The sequence below is a fragment of the Clinocottus analis genome, unplaced genomic scaffold (assembly GCF_023055335.1).
Source record: "Clinocottus analis isolate CAN_PGR_092001 unplaced genomic scaffold, fCliAna1.0.p SCAF_6, whole genome shotgun sequence".
In the NCBI taxonomy this organism is placed as follows: domain Eukaryota; kingdom Metazoa; phylum Chordata; class Actinopteri; order Perciformes; family Cottidae; genus Clinocottus; species Clinocottus analis.
In genome coordinates, this window is record NW_027176218.1 from 5,459,494 (window position 1) to 5,469,538 (window position 10,045).

A 10,045-nucleotide genomic window follows, 5' to 3' on the forward strand; every position below is an offset into this window, starting at 1 on the left:
GACCCCAGAGCCCAACTCCTCTGTAACTAAGCGCAGGGACGATAAATCAGAGCCGGAGAAATGACAACACAACTCCCACCGCGGGGAGACTGCAGCAAGTCCAGTCGAGACTCAGACAGCCACTGTATCCGAGACGCTGAAAGAGCCCCGATAGATCAGTTCATCTTGTTATTTGTGGCTCAACTCCAGACTGGCGGAGTCATACATTTAAGGTAAACAAGCAATTTCCTTTTGGCTGGATTCTTTTGTCTGGCGTCTCTCGTCATTATTGCGCAGAGTTATTGCCTCGCTGTGTGCTCTGCAAACACCTTTGTGTTTTATCCTTTACTGCAAGCACATGGAAATCAAGTAAAGCGTATTAATAACGTCTTTGTGACAAAGGGAAAGTATCTTGACGGGGTATGAAATATATTTTTGGGGGTGAAAAAGGGAAATGCAACCTTATTGTAATGATTTGAGTGGAACTACACAAGATAACTGAACTACACTAGCTATGTGTTGGGCCCCTTGGAGACAGTGCAACATGCTGTAAACACGATACTGACACATTATCATCGTTAGAGGTGTCAGCACACTCATTCATCAGACAGGGAGTAACAATAGCATTTATTGAGATTCATAAAAAAGTGAAAACCCAAATAGCTTAAAGAGATTAACAGACTAACAGAAGCTGCAGCTCTGCAGCGCCGTCACTACAATCAATATATTTTCATATTACACACAGCCTTTTTTTCTATCGCTATTATGAAAATGTTGTTTGGAGCAGCTTTAAATTTGACTGTTTGTGTAAATCGCATGAGATAAATATCACCTCAGAGGAATGCATACTGTATAGTTTGGATTTCACGACAACAATCCAACCACACACTGTTCTTAAATCTTCAAAGACGTCAACATCCGAGAGACAGCAGCCTCACACAGTCAGACAGAAGTATAAATTTAAGCTGCAGCACCACGAATAACAGTCACGAGGCTGATCATTAGAAGTGCAGATCAGCTGTATACTGTCGATGGGCCCGGGTGACATTGCTATTTGTGGATTCCTTGGCGGTGCGCTGTGCAGATGCAGAATATAGCTCGATGTCGGGCCTGAAGAAATGTGCCGTGACAATCAACAGAACATGTATCTGGAACTATGGATAATTCAATGATCATTAAATGCATTTATGAAAGGATAAGCCTCAACCTTCTCAGCAAAATAATTGATAATACAAATATTTGTAATTGAAGTCCACCTTCTATAACAAACATTGCAATCGTAAAATATGATTAAGGTCTGGAAATGTGAGAGTTATGCTCGAGTGAACTCAATAAAATATGGATTCAAATGTTCGTCTTTTAACGAACGTATGATGTATTACTGAAACAACCTTCAATATTGTTAAATATTTGAGGGATCTTACTTTTGAAAAAGATTTAATGGATTTTCGGCACCCTTGACATTTTCACATAACTTCTACAATATCTTCAGAAATGAATGGAAATGTACCACTTTTGTATCTTCAGAATATTTTATTAGGATGTCCAAAAACATACATTTTCAAATGACGTGTAGGCTCCCTTTGTTAATGTTCGGGTGCGCGCTCTTCTTACACGCTCCAAACGTCAGCATTGTAGCGTCACGGCGGATTTCAGCTCTCTCAGAAGATCAGGATTTAAAACAGTTGGCTAATGGAAGTGATGCGGGCCGTGACAATTTATCACAGGGGAGTCAAATGTAATTAGTTTTTTCGCTGATTTGAAGGGTGACCACGGCCATGGCAATCTTTCAGTTTATCAACAGTTTCATTTTCGGTACTAAACATGAGTGTCTTCAGACTAAAGCTGTTTGTGTTTTCAGTAGATATTCTAAATGATGTACTAAAATGTCATAAGTGCCCATCATTGTGACCAGAACTGTAAACTTGGAACTAATCCTTATTTGTATTATCAATTGCTGAGCTCGTTTTTATCCTGAACAATTGACAGATTAGTCGATAAACACAGTTTCCTAAAGCCCATAGTGATGTCTACAAACTGTTTTTTCTTTCTCTTAAACCGGAACGTATTCAATTTGCAATGGTATGAAACAGAAACGGAGAAGCTGTAACTCGGAAATGTTTGCCATTACCATTATCATAATCCTTGTGGAATAATTTCCCGATGACAAATTGAAAGACTAATTGTTTCGACAGCAGTATGAATAGACACACATGAATCTGCTCTCAACAGCAACAAAGCGTGCAGCAAGCTCCCCCTGATCCACTCTTCCACACACACACACACACACACACACACACACACACACACACACACACACACACTCTCACTCAACTTTGACCCGCAGCCACACACTGCTGTACATAAGCTACTGCAGCTATTGCGTGGAACAGTAATAACACATGACAGAACCCAGATGGCATCCTGCAGGCTACGCTCATCAAGATCAGGCAAAAGGGGACGAGAGGCCGTCCAAAAAACGGAGCAACCAATGACACATCTCACACTCTTTTAACACACACAAACGCAGACCTCAGCGAAGAATCCGACGGCGTTAACGGCTCTGTGTTCATCGGCTTCAGATTTTCTCACATTACCGTCACCTTTTCTTGTGCTGTTCACGCTATTCTGGAGCCTTAAATGACTCCAAGCAGAGATGAGCGGTCAGCGTTTGATTGAATGTAAGTGTCTGTAATAAGATGCAAAGGAGGGTCTAATCCGGTTAGGATGGTGCTCCGTGCGACTCAGAATTACCCTTCAATTTACCTTTTAGAAGTTGCACAGCCTTGGAGAGAGAGATATTAGCATAATATATTCACCTAAGGACTGAGGCAGCATGAAAAAGAAATGAGAAGCAGTTTCACTTCCAATTATGGAGATGGGAAGTGAGATAGTCATTTACTGTGAGAGGAAGACCACAATGTAAAGCTGTGGTGCTGCATCACTGCAGGAAGACAGAGCAGTTCTGTATGAGACACTTGTTAGAAATATGATGTCTCTAATAACACTTGAGTTTCATTTTGACGACATGATTGATCAATTCTGATCATAAGACGACAATATTTTTTAATTTAAGCAAAAAGGAGTCGTTTTTAGGACCCCAATGAGAGTTTACTGGTGACAACTAATGACTGCTATCAAAATAAGACTGAAATGTTAAGATTTCATGGATCACAATTTCAATGGTCAAATGTTTCTCCTCTTATTAGATGAAATCGTTGACGGAAAGCAACGTTTTTCCTATAAATTTGTGCGTTGGATATGTTTTCAATGCCAATGGATTTCATATTTTCCATCTGCACATAATTTGACCTGTAGCGCTCTCATGTTGAGGTTCTCATGGCGGTTGTCAGGGAAGGTTCAAGCATCCTTCGCTGTCACTTCCACTAGACTATGGAACAGATTGACATGTGCCAACATAAGTCGACTTTTTCGAAAAACCTTCTCAAAATCCATATCTGTTTTGTAGTATTCAGGTCTGTAAGAGTGAGTAGGGAATATTTTACTTGACTTCCAGGCTCACTTTTACTTGATCAAATTAAGCCTAAAAAAATGTTACTTACGATTACCATGTAGTAGAATCTGATAGTGCTTTTACTGCACTTCCACTAAAAGTGAACAGCAAAGTCTTTGACCATAACTGGCCCAAAGGAGTCCATGTCTTGAAATTGAAAGGAGTCCCTCCATCTACTTCACGGCTCAACGCAAACAAAGCACATTCAAACCGCAATAGACAGCTCACAAACCCTGTGACCTGAGATTTAATGTAAATGTGTAACGACAGCTAGTCTCCGTCTGAATGACCAGAAGTCACTGGCTCCGGCCCACTCCATTAGAGATCACACATCGCCTTGAGTGGCTGAATGGAGCAGCATAGGTTGTTCCTTGAACCTCAAATGTAGTATTAAATCACATAATCTGTCAAAAGATATTCGTCATCCAGAGTTTATTCTGTTTTTCCGCCAACTGAGAACAATGCTGTGCACCTCTGCCTACTGTAAATAGCAACATGAGTAGAACACATAACTGAATATAAGGATTGCAAAGAAACTGTTATATGTGACAACTGGATTAACATTTGTGTGAAATTCTGAAGGGGTAAATCCTATATTGTGCCCAATACGGGATAAAAAGAGAGAAAAAAAAAAAAGGAAAACACTTAAAACCGCTAGAGGGAGGAGGTGGTGCAACTCCCTATGAAATGTTTTCTAGGCCATTTATAAATGATGGATGATGCAGGCGATGTGTCAGCTTTCAAAAACAATGTCTGTCTCCACAGTTTGGACAAATTGATTTCAAGTTAAGCGTAGCTGCAAACCGAATGATCGGGAACATGACTCCAGTTATGCGAGGTGATGTATTTGTCGATGGCATCAGAAAAAGTCGTACATTTCAAAGTGCTTTTTTTCCCCTCGAGGTACTCAAACCCTTTGCAATGGCGCGCGGTTCTATCTAGAGGTCCACTGCCGGTCTACATATCAGAGTGCAGGTCCGCAGGGCCTCGGTACGGACACCATGATGTGCAGTAGGTGGGCCATGTGGGCCTGTGTCACAGATCTATAATAGATGATAGATTTTACAGTGGGCTTGGTGCTCCAGCACAGCTTACGCATTACCTGGGTTGCGATTACATAACTGGTTTACTGAAATGTTGTGCCGGGCACATCCCGCCTCTCAACAATCCCTTCCCCTCTCTACTAGAGATTCACTTCATCTGTCTTTTTTTACAAAACACACACACACACACAAACCATCATCACTCTCTCGCACTTACGAATACACCCACCCACACACAGACACACAAACCATCTGTTCGGAGGCTTGTTGAAGTGCATTAGTCGTACCTGGCTGCAGGATGAGCTGCACTTTTTCCATCCTCTGTACCTTCTAGCCAATGTAAGTGGTTAGACCCTGGTCCAGATCCGCTGGGCCTCAGTGTAAAACCGCACCGAGAGCTACTGCAGTTCACATGTGACGAAGCACCTACTTCACTGTCACGCAAAGGAGAAAGGGATAATGGTGCAGGAATATATTGAGGTTCTCCGGCTTGTTCAGTATTGACACAAAAAAAAAGTGTTCTGTTCGGGCTAAATGGGACATATAAATGATGCACACAGATACAAATAATGTTTAAAAGGGCAGGTATTCGATATTAAAAATAAATGATAAAAGTCCTCATCAAGCTTTACTGATAACTTGTCATGCATCTGCATTTATTTCTTTATTATTGATATCATACTTTTGTGAACAATAATGTATCTCTCCATTTGTCTTCCCCAGTCCTTTGCTCAAGGACACTTTGACATATGGACAGCAGGAGCCGAGGATTGAACCGCCGACCTTGTGGTTAAAGTGATTCAGTATCAGTGTTGTGAACTAACCATCTAACTCCAAACAAGAAAGTGTATTTCTAAAAATATTGAACAAAACCAAAACTATGCACAGATACATAAGACCAGCGGTAAGTGAGATGTTGTTTTGTAAGTTGGGTCAGCAAACTCAAAGAGTTTATATCTACTGACGACATATATTAGTGTGTTTCTCAACTATGTCTGGCTGGTGACTCGGTTTTTAGGGAGCCTAGATTCTCATGACGTTATTATTTTGTTTGGGCCATCAAATTATGTACATAAATAAATATGACATATTGTATTTCAGACCTATTCCAGTTAAAATCAACTTCTCCATTTCAGTATGTATACATCAAGTAATCCCATATGGGTCATCCTGACACACAGGAAGATAGATTCTAAAGAAAGGAAACATCATAATCCATAAAACGATTGGAACTTGAGACAGAACAGCTGGTACCATCAGACCCACTGTCCTCGAAGCCATTTTCCATTTCCCCTCCAAGTGAGGATTCTATATTTGCAGAAAGTATCATCACGCACTCGTGGCTTTCTATTTATGCTCAGAAAAGATGATCACTCAGTGTACACCCCCCGCCCCCCTCCCTCTTTCGCCCTGCTCTCCAATTATAGTCATTAATGGTTCATCCCAAAGAGATAAGCCAGGGTGGCCAGTAATATCCGGGCCTAAGTGAGTTGTGAAGTGACTGGGAAATTAAATGTGTCAGTTAAGAAGGAACCGCTGCAGTTGAAACGAATGACGGGCTGCTGGGATTGGAGTCGCAGCCTTATGAGAGGAGAGTGAAATGGGAAGAGTCAAGCTGTCAAGAGAGTGAGAAGAGAGAGAGAGAAAACGCTGGGGTTGTACGGCGAGGTGCGAAAGATGGCAGGAGGTGGAAAACGAAGAGGTAATGCATCAAGGAGGTGCAAGAGGTGGAATAAGTAAGCAACAGGAGACGTGACATTTGAAAAAAAATGCGGCTTACGGAGGTGATGGATGTTGTGTTGCAGAGGCTCTATCATAGCAGGGTAAGCATGTCTAATAAAAAAAAACATTTATTTATGATGGCTGCATTCCATTTAGGTGTATGGGAGTCCTGTAAGCGTGCCTGCTCAGCATGGCTTACAAAGCCACCGTTGCTGCAGAGTACTTTATGTACAAGACATTTGGACCGAAACACAGTTCTTAAAAAGGGAACTCCGCTGATGTGACACATAAAAAGTATGTTTACGGTTCTTGGGGAGCACGACCGCATAAGTGAAAATGACATTGTATAAAAAGGCTTTTGCCTTTCCGGAGGAAGCTGCACAACATCTGAAAACTACCAGCTAATAGCATAATGTGATGTGAACGACATGAAAAAAAGATGATGTCATGTCTCTGGTTCTATTGCATTGATTTTTTTTTATCCATTTTAGAAAATGTCACATAAATTCCCTCTGTTATTCACTTTGTTTATTGGAAGACACACAGTGGTTTCCCAGGTCTAAACACAACAGATTAAAATAAAGTTGTTTGTTGCTATTGTGTTGTTCACTGCAGCCCACAGCAGGAGAGTGGGTGTGAGTAAATGGCGCCTCATTAAACTGGGTTTCAAGCCAAAAAAGGTAAAGAACCACCGATCAGATACTTAGAAACAAATATTTTGCGCATTCAAATATGCATAAGGTATTGATAAATGTACAGAATCATGAATATCTTCCCCCGCGAGCTAAATCTCTTATGTACACTATAGAGTTTGTAACGTTTTATAAATACTATTATAATTATAATGATTTAACCTTCCGGTAGCCTCACTTATCTAATACAACCTAGAGCTGAAACGATTAATCAGTTAAGTCATTTCAGGTCATGTAAGAGTATTTCTTAAGCAAAAATAACAAACTTTTGAGAAGGGCATATTTGACTATTTCTGATATTTATAGAGAAGAAAAGAAAACGTTATATCATATCACAGTAATCAGGATTGGACAATGACAATATGTTAGTTGCAGGCAGCCCTCCTAAAGTACTACAAAATGAAAGGATTTGCAAGTAGTGTTTGACCCAGATCTGATAATAAGAGAGAAAAAAGGCAGAAAGGAGTTTAAAACCATAGGATGGGTGTGGGAGCATAGATACAAAGATGAGAACTGTCTTTAAATTTCATTATTTTTTGCAACAAAAAAAAAAAAAGATGGAGTATGAGTGGAAAGTGCTTTTCACTGGTGAACAGCCACAACAAAAACAACTCAGGAGGACGGTTCTCTCCCTCAGCAGAGTCATTACTCTGCACATTCCTCTGCATTATTGTGCGCATGACTTACCAAAGAGCCGGCGGTGAAATATAAACTTCCCGGCTACCATGCCGGTGATTATGGCCAGTATCCAGCAGATTACTTTGACGGTGTTCCATCCCAGGCCCGGATACTTGTTGAACAGGAAGGAGAAGCAGTTGCCCACAACAATCATGTGGGCCCCCGTCTGACTGTGGGAGATGGGGTCCTCGGCGAAGATGAGGAAGTTAAAGAAGGTGACGAGGTAGGCCACGATGAGACGCGACCACGGGTGCTGGAAATAGTAGCGAAACTGGGCACCTATGTCCATCCTGCTGAGCCCCCCAGCCACACTACACCTGGGAGGGAGGGGGAGAGAAAGAGAGGGATGGGAGAGAAAGAGAGGGATGGGGGGGAGATAGAGAGAGAGAGAGAGAGAGAGAGAGAGAGAGAAAGAGAGAGAGAGAGAAAGAGAGAGAGAGAGAGCGCTTCTTTCAGTCAGATTACATTACACTTGAATCAGCAGGGCAGATTAGAGTGAAAACATCCCTCAGACTCAGATTAGTGGTAGGAATATAACCATGGTTTGTTGCAGATTGGGATTATGCTAAATTCAGCGCCAGTGTCAATAATGCACCTCCATGGAGACGTCTTAGTGCAAAGACAGGCTTTCCTATCGATGCTAACATTATCAACCAAACAGAGGTCTCTTTGATGACACAGCAAAGTGCCCTTCAAACAACAAGAGTACAGAAGTTCAAACTTTAAAAGACTTAATATTCCAAAAGTCGGTGAAACAGGTCGGGGTGCGAGTGTCATACCTGGATCAGGTAGAATCTTGAAGCTCTTATAGCTGTTAAGCGCTGGCTTTGGAGAGGCTTATCCTCTCTGCCTGTCTGATCTGTGCTCCTCTCCGAAATATTGTGGCAGCTTTACGCCGACGCTTCGCTCTGGAACACCTGCCAAGCAGCGGCCCCGCGTGAGTAACTTCAACATCCACCCCTCTGGATTATTTAAAGACAACAACATTCATTCACCCATGAACTCCAACCTGAACTCCCTCGCTGCATAACCCACTGTGACCAGTCTGACTTTGCTGGACTCAACTTCCTATAAACCTGTTCCCTGCTTTGACACGGTTTCCTAAAATACCCCTCAGTGGGGAATTTAGGATGATGCGACAGCTTCAGAAATAGAGCCGCCAAAGTGAACCCCCCCCCCATGTGGCTATTAAATTTCCCTGGCTTCATGTTTGTCTTGTCATTATGTGCCACCTTGGGTGGTGCAAAGCGAAGGGATTCCACTAATAGAGGTGGGATTAGGACTCAAAAATCATCATACTTTTCTATCTTCATCCCATTCTAACCATTAAAGAGGAGGGTGTTGTGACAGGGGACCTGCTCCCAGTTATGGAGGCCAGCACCTTCTGGCTGGAGGGTCCCACACGTGCACGGAAAGGCACTCAGCCAGAGCACCCAATGGACACTAATGAAAAACAGGACACAGAAACGAACCATGGACCAGGGATATACAACATGGAATATGATAGTGGGCCATGGTGGAGAGAATGATGGCAATGCAACCAAGACTTCACCCAACTGCCTATAATAACATCCTCTGAACTCCCAGGCTTTCTCTCTATAAATCATAACATTGTATTTGGACTGACCCAACAAAAACAGGCTCTTAAGTGCTGCAGGAAAATGCACTGAACGGCCCCACAATTCGTGCCAATCAGTCAATTCCTGAATAGACAGCCGGGATAAGAGCATAAGTCTATGGACACACACACACACACACACACACACACACACACACACACACACACACACACACACACACACACACACACACACACACACACAAATGTCAGAGGGGACGTCGCCAAATGTCACAGCGCAGACCGACCACACGTATATCTCGGAGATAACACAAGCTTGACTGGAATTATCCGATTACACAACTTTAATGTCGATGCACCCGGCGACATCTGGGACGGGCCGAAATTCGTGCCAGCCCTGCCATTTGTGCACGTGCGGCGCGGCGGCGGCAGCGGTAGAGCCGTCGCCGTCATGAACGCACCTGCTCCACGCCGTGATTCCTCTCGGTCGACAGCCAGGGGACGAGAAGCCCCGGTCCCGCGCGGCTCTCCTGTCACATCAAGCCGACAGCGACGCTCTAATCATCCCAAACACCAGATGACGCGGGTCGTGGGTCGTGGAGGGGATTATCCACGCGACCTGTTGTTGGTGTACAACAGAGGTACCCCCAAATCCTCTGCCATTGTGCTGGAGCGTCCATGCGCCCGGTGCGGGCTAGCTCAGCCGGGCGGGCGGGCGCCTCGTTAGCGGGTTCCCGCCAAACGGTGCCGTTTCTGGGCTGTAATCAGGAAGCTGCTGCTGCTGCTGCTGCTGCGGGCGGATGGAGATAGCTGGGTCCACACAGCAAGCATAGCATCT

At 43.3% G+C, this 10,045-nt stretch overlaps 1 protein-coding gene across 3 annotated transcripts in view; it reads right to left on the reverse strand.

Annotated features, from left to right (window-relative positions):
* tmem117 (transmembrane protein 117) overlaps positions 1–10,014 on the reverse strand; it is a 41,488-nt gene extending 31,474 nt beyond the window's left edge. For 2 of the 3 annotated variants that reach the window (XM_068603824.1, XM_068603822.1), the window contains exons 1-3: positions 9,669–10,014; positions 8,408–8,545; positions 7,638–7,945 (exon numbers count right to left, since the gene is read on the reverse strand). In XM_068603824.1, coding sequence (XP_068459925.1) covers positions 7,638–7,917 — 280 coding nt within the window. In that variant the 5' untranslated portion in view covers positions 7,918–7,945; positions 8,408–8,545; positions 9,669–10,014. The remainder of the gene's footprint in view (positions 1–7,637; positions 7,946–8,407; positions 8,546–9,668) is intronic. The other variant, XM_068603823.1, reaches the window with a different exon arrangement.
* Between the last annotated feature and the right edge of the window lie 31 nt (positions 10,015–10,045).